Source organism: Dromiciops gliroides, chromosome 1, assembly GCF_019393635.1.
Source record: "Dromiciops gliroides isolate mDroGli1 chromosome 1, mDroGli1.pri, whole genome shotgun sequence".
Classification (NCBI taxonomy): domain Eukaryota; kingdom Metazoa; phylum Chordata; class Mammalia; order Microbiotheria; family Microbiotheriidae; genus Dromiciops; species Dromiciops gliroides.
In genome coordinates, this window is record NC_057861.1 from 124790056 (window position 1) to 124811750 (window position 21695).

At 35.4% G+C, this 21695-nt stretch overlaps 1 protein-coding gene and 1 pseudogene across 1 annotated transcript in view; both read left to right on the forward strand.

The window, feature by feature from the left end:
- Window positions 1–21695, forward strand: part of CSMD3 (CUB and Sushi multiple domains 3) — a 1584452-nt gene that overhangs the window by 1398127 nt on the left and 164630 nt on the right. Inside the window, 2 exon segments of the mRNA XM_043974157.1 lie at window positions 759–855; window positions 1600–1704. Coding sequence (XP_043830092.1) covers window positions 759–855; window positions 1600–1704 — 202 coding nt within the window.
- LOC122736763 lies at window positions 9190–10220 on the forward strand (annotated as a pseudogene).

The window sequence follows — 21695 nt, forward strand, 5'->3', positions numbered from 1 at the left end:
TGAAAGAGACCAGATGGATGTCATTTTTTTTTCTTATTACCTGGCACCTAAGAGATGCCAGCAAGTAATGGAGAAGGGGAGGAACGGAAATGAATAGGAAAGAGAGAGATGAGGAGGAAGGAACAAACTGTTTTAGGAGATGATGGTTATGTTGGAAACACAGATTTGATTTAGCTCTTCCTCCTCCCTGGAAAATGGCCACTGGGACTAGTGCCACTTCAGTAGAAAGGGCATCTGTTGCCATGTGGTATTCACCATTGACAAACAAGCACCTGCATTTGCATGGGTGAATCAATAATTGTGAAGTACTTTGGAACTGAAAAATGCTGAGTGAATGCAAGTGTCATATTTATTCAATGAACAGTGATAGTGTTTACATTTATAGCAGACTAGTGGACAAATACAAACAATATAAAAAATCTGAATTCAAGGCTAGAGGACCTGTATTACTTGGTAGAAAAGGTGATGATAATATGGACAACTGTTAAGGGCTTGTGTTCTTGTGTTATACCATACTGTGACCAGTGATTTGGATTGAAAATAAGACATGGCTATTTTCTGAAATCAAATGTGTAAGAAGCGAAATGATTATACACCAGGCACAGCCAACATGCATACAGGGACTCTTCTTAATTCAGCATTTTTCTACATGGTGATTTTCTGATTGATTTGAAAAACATTTTATTTATATACTAGATAATGAGAGATATGACTAAGTGGAGAGAAATACTGATGTATAACTACCTATCATTTCTCAGGTGCAAGTTGTTAGTTTTGCTACAGAACATAACTGGGATTCTTTGGATTTTTATGATGGTGCTGACAACAATGCTCCAAGACTTGGAAGTTATTCAGGTAAATTAAAGAGGCAGAATGTAAAGAATATCTTGGTAGGACTGCTCTCTTTCCCCTCCCTCTTCATCTCCTTCTTCTTCTCCTTTTTTCATTTCTGTCTATTAAATAAATAGCTTCTAATAAAGAGTATAAGTGAATTTTGATTTTTATCTCACCTCAAATGTTATCACATGTAGACGAATAAATACATGGCAACTTGAATTTAATTTTATAATTGCTCATTTTAATAATATTGAAGGACGTCAGAGAGTTTTAACAGTCCTCACTATGGTTCTTTCCTTTAAATTGATAAGTGATCTTCCAAAAAGTTTTCATCACTCTTTGAGTTAAATTGACTTTATTTAAATTTGGTTCTCAGTTATTCAAAGTAAAGTGAAAGTACAGAAGACATATGCACAATCCACAAGTAATTCTGAAGTCACATTTCTTACCATTAGTTTTATCCTTCTCTCCAATGTTGCCTGAAAAACTGTCAACTTTGATTTCCACTTCTCTCTCTGCTTTTACTTATTCTCTAGGTAAAAACCTGAAATAATCTAAGGGATTAGCGCCATTCTCCAATGGAGATGTTGAAACAACAAAATGACAGGGCAAAAAAAAAAAAAAAGAGAGAAGACTTAGATAATCTAAAAACCTCAATACTCATCTTCTGAATAATTGAAATTTGTCCCAACTGCAATTTGTTATAGAATATAGAGATCTTCTAATCATTTTATGATAATGACATCTGCCATTTAATTTCAGGAACTACGATCCCACACCTTCTGAACAGTACATCTAACAATTTGTACCTAAACTTTCAGTCAGATATCAGCGTATCAGCTGCTGGATTTCATCTTGAATACACAGGTAAAATAAATATTCTTATGTTTTAAAATCTTAAAAATCTTTTTTTCATTAATGATTCATATTAACATGACAAATTGAGCATCACTAACAATATACTTGAGATGGCAGTTAACCTGTGTTTTTTAGAATTATGACATGCCTTTCAGCTTTAATTTTTACAAACTATTATATTCCTAATGATTTTCATATAATTTACTTATGTTTGGACCTTTTAGAGCTATTCTAGAGCAAAAGATGATTGTTTTAAATATTGAAATACAAAATATAATTTAAAAATAATATCATCCTTTTTTCAGCTTATAAACTAGAAGAGGGCATGACACACATAAGACCATATATTTAACATAAAATATATTTAAAATATATCTAATACATAGTATCTAATACATAGGAACATAGTTTGATAAAAAGTTTAATGAAGAAAAAATAATTTCTGATTGGGAGAATCAGTAAAAGCTTCTTTGACTAGGTAGCTTTTGAGATGAGATTTGACAAATTGACAGGATGTCAGAAGGCAAAGACTGAAGGAAGACTTTCCTGGTTTGGAAAGGAGATGTAAGCAAAGGGAAAAAAGTGGGGAAGTGTTATATCTACAGAAGAGTCAGTGTGGTATGTGGAAAAAGTTCTGTGCCGAGTATCTGGATTTAAATTTTGAATATCACACTTACTGACTGTGTGGACATGAGTAGGTTACTTAACTCCTCTGAGCCTGTTTTCTTATCTCTTGGGTATGATTATAATACTTATGGTACTTATCTCACAAGGTTTTTATAAGACTTAATGAAGTCAGGCATATAAGGAGATTTGCAAACATTAAAGTAGCATTAATAGAAAAGAGAGTAGTCTTTTTTCCTTCCGAATTTTGGAGATTGGTGAACACCTTTTGGAAGCATTAGACAGCAGCTTCATTCTATATTGCTGGTGTCTAATGCTTTCTTCCAAGCTCCTATATATAACTATGTATAATTTTCAAGTGACCATTCATAGTGCCACGACCAAAAGAAAATGACTGGGCTGAAAGAAAGGGCCCTTGGATCTCATGTAATATGTATGTCTCAATATATAGATGAGAATCTTAGCTCAAGTGTTCTAATTCTCAACTCCAGAATTTACCTTGTGGGGACCAATTTTTAACTGGGGAGTGTTAGCTAAGTGGCTCGCTGCAATATTGGGGCAAGGAAGGAGACCGGCAGCCTCCCTCAAAACAGAACGGGATTTATTTTAACAAGAACGAACTTAAAAAAAAAAAAACACAAACAGGATCAGTAGTATGAAGGGAAAGGAAATAAAATGGGGAAAGGGAAATTATACAACCTGTAAAGATATTACTGTCCAGGAATCAGCTGAGAATACACAGCAAAACTCCTGTCTTTCTAGAGTCCAGCTAGAATGCCCAATTCTCCTCCCCCAATCCCAGAAAAACCCAACACAGCCCCAGCCAATGGGATGTCCGCTCTGACAGTCACATGACTGCCCTCACTAGGCTTCCAATCATCATAATTTTGCCAGGCCCATGTAGGCATCCGCGAGTGGTGATGACATGTGGTGCCAGTGCCATGGCAATGGCTACACCTAGTGGGTGGAGCACCATGCGGTTTGCGTAGCCCCAGGCCAGTGCGCACGGAGGCATAAAACCCTCAAATAACAATTAATTCTTTACAACCTCTACAATCAATTGAGAAAACATTTTTAAAATAACTTGTTAGTCATGTTCATATACCAAAAATACTTTCTGATATAATCATGAAGGTGATGATTCCTTCTAATAGAAACAGAATGATTAAAGAAATAATCCAGGTTAACCTACTGTACTCTGCAATTTGAGTTGTTCAGGTCTGTTAAGGGTCCCCTGAACTTGTCTTTTTGAGTTGTCATATTTCCCAGGAACACTAGACTCAGAGCATGCAAGAAGCCTCTGAAAACTGGGCTACTGCTTGTACAGTTGGGGTCTTCTGCAGATAAGGGGCCTCCCTGTCTTCTTAGATTATCAGTTCTCAAGGGAAAAGGATGTACCTTAGGGGAGTAGTTTTGGTGTCCTGCACCTTTGCTACCCTGTTCCCCCTCCCATGTTATGTCCCTTCATAATATTCCCTTCTCCTTTTGAGCTGCTATTAAAAATATGTAAACTTCTGTAAAACCTGAGAATCCATTGGGTTTCCATGCATGTTCATTTATCTTGTGATAAACATAGTTTTCACATAAGTCTGATGCCATTGTGATTGCCTGTTGATAGAGTTCAAAAGTATTCAAAATTTCTAACCATAAAATGAGGAAAATGAAGGTACATTCTAATTATTGAATGGATAATAGTTATAATTTATATAAAGCTTATAGATTTATAGGTAGATGAAGATTATTATTCCTCAGGATGAGAATGCAAGGATGGGTTATAATTTCCATGGGAATGAAAGGAACAATCTAATATTACAGACCTGAGGACATATAAGTAAGTATAATATGAAAATTATTTCCTCTCAGAAGAATAGATTTAGGAATTTTCTCTCATAGACTCTAGAAATCACAATAATAGTTATTTCAGTTCCAAGTTTCACAGAATTTGGTCTTTGGAAAGAACCTCAGTGGCAATCTAGTCTAACTACATAAAAAAGACATCTCCATAATATATACCCAATAAGTAGTCATACAGCCTCTACTTATAGATTTCCAAAAAGGGGGAAATCCACCACCTCCTGAAACAAACAGTTTCACCTTTGGACAACTAATTATTAGTATTTTTCCCCCAGAAATGAAGCCAGATTTCCTGTGTGAATCTGAAATTCTAAGGTAGCATGATTATTGAATAAAAATATTTGCTGTTATTTTTGTTATTCATCCATTTCAGTCAGTTCTCACTCTTAGTGACCCCATTTGGTTTTTTGTTGGTAAAGATACTGGAGTGGTTTGCCATTTTCTTCTTCAACTCATTTTATACATACAGAAACTGAGACAGAGGGTTGAGTGACTTGCCCAGGGTCACAGAGCTAGTCTGAGGTCATATTTGAACTAAGTTCTTCTTGACTCCAGGCCTAGCACTCTATCTTTTATGCCACCCAGGTGCCCAAATTTTTAAAAAATGCTTTTTTGAATTTGACTGCATAAGAAAGGCTTTGTAATTCTGATTTTATATAAAACCAGATTTGACTAAAAAGATGCCACACCAGAGAATGTCTTTTTTTCTACCCCTCTAAACAAAGTGTGGAGACTATCCATATAAGGAGATTCCCTAGGCCAGCCCACCATACATTTTGTACCTGATCGCTAGGCTTTGGACTTCATCATGGCCCATCTTTGGGACTTTCCCTTTCCCTCCTACCCTCCTTTTCATGATTGACATTGTTCAAGCAAAAGTCCTCTAATTAGATTGTAGCAATGATTTTGTTTCATCTTCCAGCCACTGCTTTAAATTGACATTAGTTATTTGGCTTCCAGACTATGAGACTAAGATTCTATTACATTTTCAAAGATTCTGTGTTGTTCCCATGATTTTCCTAGCAGAAGACTCACTTTCAGAATGAAGAGCAGCTTTAGTTATATTTCTGTTACCCTGTGTGACCCTTCATTGGCTTAACTATGCAGTGCAAACAAGGTATTTGACCTTATTATTATTCTCCTGTGTCCAATCACTTCATTGTTCTCAACATGCTTCATATGGTCACACAGCATAAGGCATGTGATCCACCCAAATCCAGTCTTACTACAACAAAAAGAGTAACAACAAAATAACTGTGTAAGACAATTTACATTTAAAAAAATAGATGTACCTCACTATGGTGTCATAAGATTAAAGACAGAGACAGGGAAAGGATTGAACCTGTAGTTTTAATGATATAGGACAGAGGTGTCAAAGACATTATCCATAAGACATATGTCCCATACACTCCCAAGTGTGGCCTAAACCAGATTAAAATGTAATTGGAAAATATTTAACAAAATAAATAAAAATATAATAATGCATGGATACTATTAATATGTATTTTTAATTCAATATATGGAAAACAGAGATCCTTATATGTAGTTTGGTGGCACTCCTTTCTGTTTGTTTGACATCGATGTTGTAGGGAACCCTCCAGTGGAGAAATGGCCTCTCTAATGTTGACTGATGCTTTTTCTCTCCAACTTAGAATCTTAGGGAGTTTCATAAAGACATGAGAGTTTAAATTACTTGTCCACAGTCACAAAGCTTTCATATATCTTTAGCAGAGCTCAAACACAGGTCTTTTGGCTTCAGTGCTGACTCGTTACCTAATATGCCAAATTCCTTTTCTTAATGAATCAATGCAGTGTCATAGAAAACAAAACAGAAATTTGATGAAAAATCAGGAAACTTGGTTTTTTGGCTCCTATTTCTCACTTTCTGTGAAATCTTAGACAAATCACAAACTCTGTGAGCTTCAGTTTCCTTATCTGTGTAAGGAAGATGCTATACTAGCTGATCTGAAAATGTCACTTCCAGCTGAACATTAGTATGACTCAATGTGAACAAAACTGCATCAAATAGGAATTTTCCAATTGGTAGTCAAGTCACATATGTTGTCATTTATTTCACAATAGTGTAAAGTACACATTTGTGAAATGATACTTTTGGTTCAAGGAAATTCTTCCTCAGGTTCCTTTTATAATGGAAGAATCTCAGTGATTGTGTTATAAAGCAACAAAGGTAATCTGGTCAGAACATAATATATGCTCTTCAAAGATAAAATTAGCTTTATTTCTCAAATCCCACTTGGTTGCAATGTGTATAGAACAACATTCAATTACTTCAACAATATTTAAATGGACTCCACTTAAGTTGTCAAAGCATTTGCAGGGAAAACCCTCATTAGGAATTAAACACCTCATGACTTCAAACTTAATACTAGTCAAGAGAGGCATCGATGTATTATATATCCATTACTCTCTCCAAGTATCTTCAATGAGTGTGAAGGTTGAACCGGAAAGTTTAAAGGCAACTACAAGATCTTTAAATTAAATTCATAGCTAACCCTACTATAGATCTTAATGGAAAAATAATAAAGCAAGCCACCATAGGATTGTTTGCTGCTTTTCTAATAGAAGAATGTATAGTATAATTATGATTGTTCCTGCTGATATATATGTAATGAATCAAATGTTCCATATAACAGCAGTGATTTGGGAAATTGTGAGTAGTAGCATCAGAAAAGCTTACTCCTTGAACTTTGCCTCAGTGAGTACAATTGAAACAAACATAGGTGAAGTGATTTCTCTAGGATCACACAGTTAATGTGTCTAATGTAATATTTGAACTCAGGTTTTCCTGACACCAGGCTAAGCATTCTGTCCCCTACAACAATAGCTACATGGTTTATCATTTTCTTACTTGGAGTATAGATGCTGTCCAAAGAGAAAATATAAAAGAAAAGAGAGCCTGAGGGAGTCATTGCTGATAGAAACTATATTTAGGAAGAAGGAAGAGTATGAGAAACCAGCAAAGAAGATAAAGGTGTAATAAGAGAATATACAACACTGTACAGTGGAAAGAACTTTGGATTTTTAGTCAAAGGAATGTCATTCATGTTTTTGCTCTACTATAAGTCAGTTTTCCCACTTGCAAAAAAGAAAGAAGTATGTTATATGGTCCCTGGGTAGATTTCAAGTTCTCAAGTTCTAGATCTATGATCTTTTGATCCTAACATTTCTGAGATCTAAGTGAATTACTATATTCAGAAGAAGCATGGGGGAGAGGGGGAAGATAGGATGGAAATAACTCAAAATCATCCTCACTCTACCAGCAGGAGATGCCATTAATATCCTATGCAATTTGAAAAATATTTAAAATAGGAATAGTTTACATTATTCTCATCTAATAATACTTGACTTCCATTATAATGTAGGAATATCTTTTTTATTAAAAATTAATTTATAAAATTTATAAAAGATAATCATCTGTCCTGAGAGACATTAAGGCAACTGTGATTTTTCACTATCTGACTTCCCTTAGAAAGAATATTTGTTATTACTAATGGTACAGTTAATATTGATAGATTGACCATGATTGAGTTGAATAACCTATTTCCCAGTTTTGAAAGATGAGTCCTGACAAATAACATGGTATATACACATAGATCTATCTACCTCATACTTCAGATGATAATATTAAAAGCAATGCACAAGTTGATCATTTCAATAGATTCCTAATTGATTCTACTTTTTCTCCTTTCATTCCAACCCACACTACAACCCATCTTTTCTGGGGCAACTAGGTGGCATAGTAGGTAAAGCCCTGTCCCTCTAGTCAGGAGGACTTGGGTTCAAATCTCACCTCAGACACTTACTAGCTGTGTAACTCTGGGCAAGTCACTTAACCCCAACTTCCTTGAACATTGAGGGACATCTCCAGTCATCCCGATGTATAACTTGCCACTGGACCCAGATGGCCCTGGAGGAGAGTGAGGTTGGTGACTTTGCACAGCCCTTTTTCACTTAAATCCAATTCACTGCAAGTCATGCCATCACCCTGATGTCATAGTCTTCTTTGAGAATGAAGGACAAAGAACAGCAACAACCCATCTCCAGCTAAATTTTCTTGAAATAGCATTTTGATACTGTTACTACCTTGTTACAAATACTAACCATGTTCCCATTGCCCACTTGATAAAATATAAATCCCCTATCTGGAATTCATGTATTTCAATTATAACAGTAATAGCTATCATTTACGTAGTTTTTTAAGGTTTTCAAAGCACTTTACATATATTATCTTATTTGATCATCAAAACTATCCTGTGAAATCAATGTTAATATCATCCCCATGAGGAAACTGAGGTTGAAAGAGGTTATGTGAATTTCTTAAGATGGCACAGTAATTTTCTGAGGCAGGATTTGAACTTAGATCTTCCAGACTCCAAGTCTAACATTTTATTCATGGCAACACAAAATTGTCTCTAAAAACATTCATTGGAAAAGAAATTACACAGTATATAATATTCTCATCCCTCCCTCTTGCTGTTTCTCTAAGCCCCACATTGAAATTGTCTCCATAGTGCAATGCAAAGCTCAAAAAAATACCTCAACCATGAGTCTTCCTTAATCATTTTTCTTCCTATTGATTCATTCAACAAATATATTAGGTACCCGCTATGAACAAAGCACTGAAATAATCTCTAGAGCAAGAATTCTGGAGTTAATGAGTTGGGATGGGGAAAAATTAAAGCTTGATTTCAATATAATTGACTTTCTCTGAAATCCTATATATTTTAGTTTATGCCTTTAAAAGCATTATTCTGAGAAAGAATCTAGAGGCTTCACTAGTGCAAGGAAGAGTTTATGACCTGAAATAGATTAAGAACTCCAAGAAAGAAAAGTTTTGTTTTGTTTTCTTTCTTTTTTTTCCCTGGAACTCCTTGGCTGCCTGTTATTGATATAGCTCTTCAAGTGGTCATACCAAATTTTTTTTTTCTTTAGCTATTGGCCTCAAAGTGTTTTGAACAAGTGATGCCTCCATCTGACTTCTCTTAATGTTAACACATGGAGCCTATTCCAGAGAGAAACAGGAGGAAAACTACTTCAAATGACAGGCCTGACTTGATATTTGTAAGGTGTAAGACACTGATCAAGTCACATGAATTTTCTTAATTTCTGTTTCTACCAGAAAGCATAGTTCTTGCTTTACATTGCTGTGAGAATCAAATACTCTTACAATGGAAAGTGATGTATACCCTTAAAAAACTCTACAGTTATAATATACCAAAATGTGGCATTTACTCAGTACACACAATACAGCTTTATACAATACAATGCATCACAACAATACAGTTTCAATAATGTGCTCCATATCTTCTTCTTCTTTTGGGGGGAGTGGGGGGGGGCTGGGCAATCAGGGTTAAGCGACTTGCCTAGGGTCACACAGCTAGTAAGTGTCAAGTGTCTGAGGTCCTATTTGAACTCAGGTTCTCCTGAATTCAGGGCCTGTGCTTGATCCACTGCACCACCTAGCGCCCCTTCCATATGTTCTTGTTTTGTGATTTTTTTTTTTTTAAGGCACCTTCTTAGCTCTTTAGTTACAAGCTTATGATTTCAACTTTTGACACTTGAGAAGGGCCCCAAAGTAGAGGTGAAATTCTCTAAAATATAAAAATAAATTAGATAACAAGGAATAGAGTCCTCTCTCACCTTAGTTTATTTAGTCACAGAAGTTCCAGAGAATAATTACAGATGTTAATGGAAGTCGCAGACTTCCAGAGGAGTGGCGGAGACAGAGACAGGACAGCGGCGGAAGTGATCAAAGTCCAGGAGCCAACACGTCTGAAGACATCAAGTCCAAGGTCTGAAACTACCACATGGCGCCCTTTGACAGTTTCTTCCCCAACCAGAACCAGACTCACAACTGCTGACAAAACTACTTGGATTTTCACCGTTGTGAGAGGGCCATGAATGAGAGGTGGTGACATGTCTTTTTGCCAATGGTACAAGCGTGACTACAAGTCCCTCTGTCCCTGTCCTGGGTGAATACTTGGGATGATCTCATTGCAGAAGATACCTTCCCTGGGAAGATCTGAGCCGCTTCCTCTTCCTCCCTCATACCCACCCTGATGCCTGGGGCTGGATTCCTTCTTCCTTCAGAGTGGGAGGAATGTGATCTTTGCCCCTGTTCTGGGCATAAAAATGTTAAAATAAACTGTATTGGGGGGGGGGAATGTTAATGAGGTATTTAACTGTAAAGATGCAGCTATACTATGGAAATGTCTTCAAGTAGGTGTATATTTTTCTTTACTTCTTTTCCCCAAAGACCTTTTGAAAGAATAATGACTCAGTCATACTTCTTTGAACTTTAATGCTTAAAGCCCAACCCAAAGATTTCTCTGTAAGGTCAAAACAACTCTCTTACTGAATCAAGAAGAGAATAATTCAAGTTAGCTAAGCAAATTACCCAAACCCCTCTGGTCTTTAACTTCAGAGAGTGAGTTTACAAGCTAAAACCTGTTCCTGGAGGAAACCCCTGTAGGGGATAGGAGGAAAGTTATCTCCTCCCCCTCCCTCCAGCCATGCAGTTTTGAAGGAAAGCTACTCAATCATTAGAAGATATTACTTCCAGCAGGAATGCCCCAGACAGGGATGAAGTACTCTCAAGGAGTATGACCTCTTTCATCAGAGAAAAGGGACAACTATGGATTCAAGGGAGGAGCAGATTCAGCCTAGTAGCTGAGATTCCATATCTGTGGGGCAGAGCTTTGTGAGGACTCTTAAGTAGAGAAGATACCAGAAGTTCTGAGTTGCATCTGCCACATATACTCTATGTCTTTGTTTCATTACCACTTTAATTAATCTAAATTTAATCTGACTCTTCCTATGGAGGGTGGGTGTATTTGTAGGAGAGTGTACACTGGGTTCATGGGTAAAATGTTTTGAAGTTACTTATTTTGGGAGTCTGTCTAACTAATTGTCTTTGTTAAGAGCTAATTATGTCACTCAATTGGGTGGAATAATCTTATCTACAATGCAGGAAAGTAGGAGGGGAAGGAGAAAAGGAAGGAAGGGTAAAAGAAGGGAGGGCAGATCAGGAGAGGGGACAGTCAGAAGCAAATCCCTTTTGAGGAGGGATAGAGTGAAAGAAGATAGATAATAGAGTAAATATCTTGGGGAAGGGAATAGGATGGAGGGAAATAGTTAACAATAGTAACTGAAAAAGAAAAGGGAAAAAATTGCACAAAAAATATTTGTAGCAACTCTTTGTGGTGGCTAAGAATTGGAAATCAAAGGGATGCCCATCAATTGGGGAATAACTAAACAAGCTGTGGTATATGATTGTAATGGGGTATTATTGTGCTATAAGAAATGACAAGCAGGATGATTTCAGAAAAACCTGGAAAGACTTATATGAACTGATGTATAGTGAAGTGAGCAGAACCAAGAGAACATTGTGCACAGTGACAGCATTATTGTTCTTTGAGCAATTGTGAATGACTTAACTTCTCTCAACAATACAGTGATCCAAGACAATCCCAAAGGACTAATGATGGAGCATATTATTCCCCTCTAGAGAAAGAACTGATGTTGATTGAGCACGGACTGAAGCATGCTGTTTTGTGCTTTTTTTTTTACTTGAGTCTTTTTGTATAAAATGGATGATGTGGTGATGTTTTACATAATTGAAAATGTATAACCTGTATCTGTTTGCTTGCTGCCTCAAGGAGAGGGGAGGGGAGGGAGTGAGGGAATGAGAGAGGGATAAGATTTGGAACTCAAAACTCTAAAGACAAACTGGACTTAATTTTTTTTTTAATTTTAAAAGATCATTAAGATATAACCAAAATACTTTTTAATAAAATAAAAAAGAACTAATTTCATCTACAGTCTCTTTCTAAGGGCTCATCCTACAAGATGCCCCACAAAGTGCAGCTTGAGCATCAAGGTAGCAGTCCTCCTTTTAGAGGACTCATCCTTGAGTTTGAATAAAATTTTGAAGAGTATCTCAGAGAGAATGTTGTACAAACTAGCCTTACAGGGGAAGGTATTATGTAGTAAGCAATGGAAAAAACATCCATAGACTAGCAAACCCCCCTAGTGAGCCTGTATGCAACCAACTGAAGGGCATCAGGGATCCAGTTATTCTGTTATAGTCTTGGAGTCTAAATCCTGGTGGGTATGTAGTTCTGTTCTCCCTTAGCTTAATAGTATATAAACATACCTGATGTATACTTGGATACAGCATCCTGCTAGCACCCAAAATGAATGAAATCATGGTTCTTTTGCTTAAAAGATAACATTGTGGTTATTAATGGATTTGCTTTTAGGCTTTCTATAAACTTAGTTTCTTCTTTTTGGCCAATTAGATAATTGAGTATTCTTCCTGAAAAGCAGAATCTTATTTTGAGATTAATCACAGCTACATTTACACTAATTTTCTAGTACCTCATTCATGCATATGCAAAGAAAAACCTCATGCAATATTAATTTTAGAAACACCTCTGCCCAATTATGTATTTAGTATGTGTCATTTGTAATGCCATTAACTCAAAAGAACTTCCATAAAAATAGGGGTAATGGCTCTTCAAATATATTGAAATGAGTTATTACTCCTTAATGCAATGAAATTATAGAATATCTACACTTAAAAATTTTATTGTAACCAGGCTTTATGACAGTTTGTTCTTTCGTACCATCTGAAACCAAACTAACTCTCACTTGCTTTTGTAATGACTAAATATCAAGTCAGGTCAATTCAACTGGACTATTGATTTCCTGGTGGGTTTTTTCCTTGCTCTAAAATTTTTCCTATCATTTCCCATCCCTGCCCCCTTTTCTTTTTTAATCTTTTGAGCTGGTAGCATTGTTTCTGAAACCTATTGCTTCCTCTATAATATTTGGCCACCTTCATTTTGGTTGGTAATAGTAATAGGCTTTCAATGCAAATTCATATCATAAGTTCCAAAATTCCTACTATTCTGTACAAACTTTCTTTTATTTTCTAATGTTGACCTACTCTGGAAATTTAGGAGCAAGAGTGTTAGAAAAAAGAATAATAAATCAGAAGGAACTTTGAACTCCACTAAATCCAGTTTTTCAGATGAAGAAATGGAGGCCATTTTATGAGGTTGAATGACTTGCCTAGTGCCATATATACTATATAGTTGAACTACATAGTGGAAATATGACTGCCACCTGAATTTTCTGACTCTTTTTTTGACACACTGAATTTTCTTTATTTTTTTTCAGTAATAAACATTTTTATTTATAGTTTTGAATTCCAAATTTTGTCCCTCTTTCCTTCCCTCCCTTCCTCTATCCCCAAGGTGGTATAAGCAAACAGATGTGGGTTATAAATGTGCAATTATGTAAAACATTATCATATTAGTCATTTTGTATAACAAAACTTGAATAAAAGAAAAAAATGAAAGAAAGTGAAAAATAGCATGCTTCAGTCTGTGTTCAATCCATATCAGTTCTTTCTTTGAAGGTGTATAGTATGCTTCATCATTAGTCTTTTGGGATTGTCTTAGATCATTGTATTGCTGAGAATAGGTAAGTTATTCACAGTTCTTCATCAAACAATATTGCTGTCTCTGTGCACAACGTTCTCTTGGTTCTTCTCACTTCACTATAAATCAGTTCATAAAAGTCTCTCCAGGCCTTTCTGAAATCATCCTTCTTGTCATTTCTTATAGCACAATAATATTCCATCACCATCATATAACACAGCTTGTTTAGCCATTCCCCAATTGATGAGCATTCCTTTGATTTCTACTTCTAAGCCACCACAAAAAGAACTGCTATAAATATTTTTGTACAAATAGGTCTTTTTCCCTTTGGGGGAATGTTTTCTGACTCAATACAAAAATTGTTTGCTTTCTTTATTTTTAACTTTTCTAAAAACATAAAAGTGTTTTTTATGTTGTCCCCAATAAAGAGTTTTGAGCTACGGCTGATCAAAAATATTAAACCAAATTGGTTCTGTACACTTCCTCCTCTATAATATTTAGAGCAAAAGTTAATGTTCAGGAGAACTGAGTAAATGATATTAAGTTTTGTTGCTGGTTTCTCACATAGAATGCATTTATATGCACAAGCTCTCTTGATTAATATATATATACAATTGATTATATATTATATACAATTGATTATATATTATATACAATTTCCAGTGTTTTGATCATTTAATCAATCAAAGATTTATTGAGTCCTTGCTATCTTAGAGGCATTGGACTAAACAATGAAGACTACCTCCTGTACTTCCCATCAGGAGTTTGCATTCTAATTAGGGAGGCAATATGAACATGTAGAAAAATATACCTAATATAGACAAGATGAATATAATGTATGCTTCAAAAGGAGTCCTTCAAGATAGGCATTTGAGCTTTTTGAAGTAAACCCAGGAATTCCAGGTTGTTAAATTATGAGGAATAACATTCCATGCATAAGAGACTGCCAATACAAAGGCACCAGGATGAGAGATGGCCTGTCATGTATATATGAGTTGTTGGCCAATAAGGCTCGATCACAGAATGTGAATAGAAGAAGCCTAGAAAGGTTGGAAGGGGCTTGGAATAGTGAAATATTGTATTCCCTTCTGCAATATGGAATATACTCCCTACTGTTCACAAAAGTACTTATGAGTATCGCTTTTCCCACAGCTAATAAGATTCTCTTTTGTACCATTGGTCAATAGCTAAGTTAACTTTAGGACAAAGAATCACAGAATTTAAAGTTTAAAGGTACCTCTGTGGTCATTCAGTCCAATCCATGCATGAAATGAAGTGTACATTGGAAGTTGACTTGAAATATAAAGCTTATTTTTTTCATAGAAATATTATTATACATTGTGGTTAGGTTTTAGCTTATTCTACAGATGTCCATTTAACTCATTATCTATGGTAGTTCCAAATTCCAGACATGTTACATAAGGCAATTAGGTGGCATGGTGTCTAGAGTAAGGACACAGGATTTGTAAAGGGGAAGTCTATCCTACTGACTGTGCTAAATGTAAGGGGACATAACTATTATGCCAGTTGTAGAGTGGCATACCCTCCAAGAGAATACTGAGATATCAAAGAAAGAGATGCTTGTACCAGCTTGGTTAGTAATAGGTTTTATTATGATTAATTAGGTTGATTGGGTTGTTTTAGGGAGTTTACTGACAACAGTCATCCTGGGTGGCAACAGGACAAAGTAAAGTCTTGGATCACTGCACGAATCCCAGGTCAGGTCAGGTACAGAATAAAGAAAGCATAGTGCCAGGGGATAGCTCAGGGTTATGTGCATGTTTTCCCATATGATGGATCTTTCTTTTTTTTTTTTTTACATTTACTCAAGGTATTTTAAATTTTTCTTTGGAGTCATTGGTTCTTTCTCACTTTTACCCTTGTACAGTACTAGACTTGGTGACACAAATAACTAGGTTCAAATACTGCCTACCATATTTACCAGCTGTGTAACTGAGCAACTTGTTTAACTTCTCTGTTCCTCACTTTCCTCATCTGTAAAATGAAAGCAATAGACTTCATGACTTCTAACATCCCTTCTAGCTCTAAGTCTATGATCCCATGGCTTACAATGGGACTTGGAAAATACATTCGTAAATTGGAAATTCCATGAGTATTTCGGCTTAGAATTATTAACATCAGGCTTATTTATAGATTTACTTCTAAAATTATTTAATTCTTTCATTCAATGGGGAAAAACCTTTTGGTAAAGAGCTAATTTATTCAGATAGAAAAGTGATTTAAAGTCCTTATCCTCAAGGAGTGTATAGTCCATCTTACCTCCAGGTGCTTGTCCCTGTTCCCTTTTTATTTGTTTTAGTCCTCTCCTTTCAAGTCTTCTTTGGTATAGAAAGATGAAGCAAATATGAACTGAATAGAAGGATCAAAGATCTAAAGTTGGAAAAAAACAACTTAGAAGTAATCCAGTTACACTACTCCCATTTTACAGATGAGTAAACTGAGGCTTAAATGACTTGCCCAAGATTATACAGGTGGTAAGTGGCAAAGCCAAGATTCAAACTCAGACCCTCTAATTTTCTACCCAATACACTTTCCCCTTCATTACACTTTTTTTGCCCTTTTTCAATCATCCATGACCACTCTCCCATTCTTTCCAAGTGATATTCTGACTCATTTTTTAATCTTACTTTGTTCTAAAATAGTTTTTAAAGGCCAATTTTCTTGTCAGAATAAAGCACCAGCATTAGCTTATTCTGAGCTTAACCTTTTTTGATACTATTTTTATAAATCAATGCCACTGCCATGTATTGATCCTCAGTTACATTTCCCTGCTTCCATACTGTGTACATGCCTTTTAAAAATCAGAATAGGTTGATGAATTCACTGTATAGTACATCAGCTTTTTTAGATACCTCTTCCTTTTCTTTTATAAATTTGTGGGTGATTATCTTGGCAAAATTTTATTCCTAAGAATTTCTGGTCCCTTTTTGGTCAGTTTCCCAAATAGAATTTAGAATTGGGTTTAGTCTTTCTCTTAAACTCTTCGTAATTGTTTTCTCCCAAACTCTAGTTTCCATGTATATATATATATATATATATATATATATATAAAAGTTTGAAATTTTCTATTACATGTGAATTCTATGCTTAACCTATTTGAAGTCTGTAGTACAAAGAACAAAACCTTTTCTCTATATATACTCAACACCATTTATGTGAAATGGCTTCCCAAATTACAACTTCATGTATGGCACCATTTATTTTGTGTGCATGTAGTATCCTCTGTTAGACTGTGATCTCCTTCAGGACAGTGACTCTATTTTTATCTTTCTCTGTATCCCCAGCTCTTAGCACCATGCCTTATACATGGTAAATGTTTAATAAAGGTCTGTTGACGAACTGACTTATTTTCAACTAAGCTCCCTGGTAAAGAAAAGTATATTTGATATACATACTGTGATCTTTGTTTGCATTATGCCATATTAAACTTTTGAATCATATTAATTTTATTTTTCTAGTGACTAATATAAAGTGAATGAGTAGGAAAGAAACTCGGAGATATTCAAGAGTAAATTAGGGGCAGCTAGGTGGCACAATGGATAAAGCACCAGCCCTGGAGTCAGGAGGACCTGAGTTCAAATCCGGCCTCAGACACTTAACTCTTACTAGCTGTGTGACCCTGGGCAGGTCACATAACCCCAACTGCCTCACCCCCCCCCCCCAAAAAAAAGAGTAAATTGAATCTCACATAATCCCTGATGCTATGAGTCTTGTCCCCTTTGAGTATCTTATGGGTCTTTAGGAACTGTAGGCACCTTATTCCCAAACTAATTCTTTGTTCTAGAACAATGAGTGTAGGGTTCTGAATTATAGACATACTTCCTAAATTTGTGAGTGACTTTGTCAGCAACACTTTAGGGCCACCTTAGTCTAGAAAGGCTATTGAACAAAGCAAGATAACTGGCACATGGAGAGAATGACACATGAATATATCCCTACACATCACAAATCTAAACATTTTTCCTTTTGGCTAACAAAAACGGTTAGGATATTCAAGGATTGTGACATTTTTAGCTGTTCATTTTGAACAGCTTAAACTTATGTTTAAATTCCATCTATTTCCATCTATTTGCAAGTGATATGTGTTCTATTTTTAATTTACAGGAATTAAATCTTTAACTGTAGATGTTAAATTGGAAGCATCCACTAAGAAACATATATTTCTCATTATATCATGAAATTATTGAAATAAGCATTCCACATCAAAGTGACTACAACTTTCTTAAACTGTATGCATTTTGTAACATTAAAAATATTAAGGGGAATAGGCCAGTGTGACTCAGAGTTAGAAGATTATATAATCTTTTAGCGACTGGGTCATTGGTTCATACAACTAATCTTTGTTTCTCCCTGTAAGTCAAATCAGCCTGAGAGCCTTATTAGGAATAAAGCATTTTCCTTAGAATGTATCAAAGAATGATATTGAATTTTAATGGAAAACTTGGAAGTTACTTCAGAAAATTGATGTTTGGAATAAAATTTTAACAAATATGAATAGAGTAACTTAGAACTTAAAACTATAACTGATCAATAGCATTTTCTGCTCTAGATTTATTGCTGTGTGAGCACAGCTGGCAAAAAAAATGTGATTATAAATAAATGTTGGAAATGTGGAGAACTAAGGAGTTGCATTTTTTCAGACTGGGACAGAGACAGAAATAATTTGACAACAGACTTGGCTCAATTTGATTTTATATACAAATTTGCCTCTGGATCCATTGAATTTGTTTCTGGCTCTAACAGTAGATTAATTGACCCAATTCCCATTAAAAAGTTATATAGCATTCTTGATTACCAATAATTGGATTTTATAAAATTCTAACTTGTGGAGGAGAAAATTCTTCATGACATTTGGTGCACATAGTTAAGTGACTTGCCCAGGGTCACACAGCTAGTAAGTGTCAAGTGTCTGAGGCTGGATTTGAACTTAGGTCCCCCTGAATCCAGGGCCAGTGCTCTATCCACTGTGCCACCTAGCTGCCTTATCTTGTTGATTTCTTAAAAGAAAAAAAACAATAATTTAATAATTCAACTACATTTGAGGAGGGGCAATCCTCTTCCATATGGATTTCTTTCTAATTCAGTATTGAATCACTTGATGGGATAAGAGAAGTAAATAAATTTAGTTCTTTTCATAGTAACTATTGGATGGAAGTGTTTAAATTGTGAGTTTTTAAAGAGCTATGTCCCTTTTACTGCTGCTTTTAGAAAATACATGCACTTCATTTGCTAAGCCAAAAGCCAAATAGTGTACCCACATATGTTAGGACTTGTTTATTTATCTCCTATCTTTAAAGAGGTAGTTCTATTGTCCCCATATATAGGGAGTCAGGACTTGTTCTTTACTGCGTAGTTGTATTACAAACAGACTAGATGTTAAAGCTGATGTCTTCTGGGAAAAATGAAAGTTAGAAGAACAGAAGCAAATATGCAAGTCTTCCGTTAAATCCCAACATCATCATTAATATATAGTAAGTCATAAAACCCTATGTTCTCATCCTGGTGCAAGGTTGTATCCTAAGGGAAATTAATAAATACAGCATGTAAAATATCAGCTCTAAAAGTGTGAATGATTGTTAGAATGTCTTCACTAGTTAAAACAAGTAAAACTGATTTCATTATTCAATATTCCAAAAGACTAAAGAGTTAGCATTAAAAGAGAATAAAAACCACAAAGATGAAATAAACAAATGATTGGATGGGTAGATAGATGGACAGATAGATGGATGGGTAATAGATCGGTTGTGAATAGATAGATTAATAACTAAAATGCTTAATAAGTACTCCTTAACTGATATTTAAAAAAGAATCATACACATAAACATCCATTATAAATTCCAAAGATTTCTGGCAGTATGGGCATCTTTTCTATTGATGCAAATAATAGAATTATAGAATCCCAGAACTGGGAAAGGATTCAGTTGCTATTGAATGCAAGTCATACCTGACCAAGGATTCCCTTTTAAATTGTACTTGACAATGGTAATTTATATATTGTTCTATGAACTTTGGGGATAGGATTGATGGGGAACCTATTACCTATGAAGGCACTCCATTCCACTTATGAACAAGTCTAATTATTATATCACTCAATTAACAAACATTTATTAAATGCCTACTATATCTTAGACACTGTCCTAAGGATATAAGGCAAGTATCTGACTTCAAGGGACTTATATTCTACTAGGAATTCAATATATCCACAGATAATTAAATATGGGATATATGTGTGCATGTTTACATATAAATGTGTATAAGCACATGTATGTAATATATAGCAATCCAGTGTATTACAATGATATAATATGCAATGTCTATTGTGATATTATATATCATATAATATAAATATATAGTGTTGCATTATATATAAAATAATATATAATATTACATTAATGTTAAATTTAATAGAATGTATAAAAAATAATGTGTGTTGAATATGTATATGCTATTTACATAGAGAGGTATATTGATAAATAAATATATGTATGGAACATCAGCTTCAATTATGGATACTTACTATGTGTTTAAGAGAGAATGTGGAGGCAGAATGGGGGGTGACAAGTAGCTGTACTGCTTGCAATGGTTTTCCCTACCCCCAAGTTCAGGAAAGTGAAGAGGACCTTCAGTATGTTGGATGGATGTCCTATAATGAAAGTTTTAGAGAGCAGGGATAGGGATCTCTTTTAGAGAGCCAGGGCAAGTCATTTAATGCCTTGCACAACATTCTAAGACTCTAAATTACAGAGAAGTTAGCCAGTCAGACAAGATGCATCTAGTAAGTGCTTACTATGTGCAAGGAACTGTGCCAAGTTCTGGGGATATAAATGCATTGGTAATTAATTTATGAAATTATGAAATAGGAACAGCATACTCGGTTGTTTGGGTACTTGCCAAGAAAGACCATGATTGGCAGTGGTAAACAGCGCAGTAATCACACTTTGATTAAACAAAGAGAGTATGGGGCAAAAAGCCCAGAAAGGCAGAGACAAGACACAAAAAGTGGTGCAGAGGCAGATGACATGAGAACAGGGGATGAGGTGGTAAAGGGAGGCAGGCAGAGAGTATCATTCAAGGAACTATGGCTTAGAGTTAGGAGCACTAGGCAGCATGGAAATGGAAGAGATCTGGGGTTTGGGGCAGAAGTTTGAGACCGATTCCTATCTGTGTCACCTTCTTGTTGGTTCATGGACCTATCTAAATCATCTCAAGGTTACCTGTAAAACTTTAAAGTCATTTTCACAAAGTTATCAGCACCTTTTTGATGTTCTGTTAGTATAGAACTATGAAGATCTGGAATATACCTGGAATTTAGGACTAAAATTTTGACAAGCAGCACCCAGATGGTTTCCTCTTATTCACTGTATATTACCAGATGTGAATTTTAGTGAATACATGAAACAATTTGTAAATTAAGCTCCTTTGATCTTTGGGAATGTTTGTATATAACTTCCAGGCTTCCCTTTGCAATTTTATTTCTTGCTAGAATATATTAACTGACTAGAAGCAGAGGGGATGATCAGGGGAACCCAGAACAAGATACAATTTCAACACAAAAAGAAAGGCAAGAACAATCCCTGCCCTCAAGTAGCTTACTATTTAGTGGAGGAGGCAATATATTAATAATTATGTATGTACAATTACATATGTGTGTATATATGTATATACACACACATATATATTAGCACATAAATGCAAAGGGAAAAAGGCACTAGAAGCAGAAGGGAGTGTCAAAAAGCGCTGAATTGTGTTTGCCTTTAAAGAAATATTGGGATTCTAAGAGGCAGAGGTTAGAAAAGAGAACATTCCATGCATGGAGGAAAGTTGGTACAAAGGCATATCAAATGGAAGATGAACTTTCATGTCCAAGGAACAGGCACTGTGACAAGTTGTGGTAGTGAATGGAGAGTAGATCAGAGTGGGGAGAGACTTGAAGCAGGGAGACCAATCCAGGCACAAAGCGATAAAGTTCTGCACCAGGGTTGTTGTGGTCAGTCATAGGTCTTACCTCCAGTAGCACCATACCCATCCTTAATA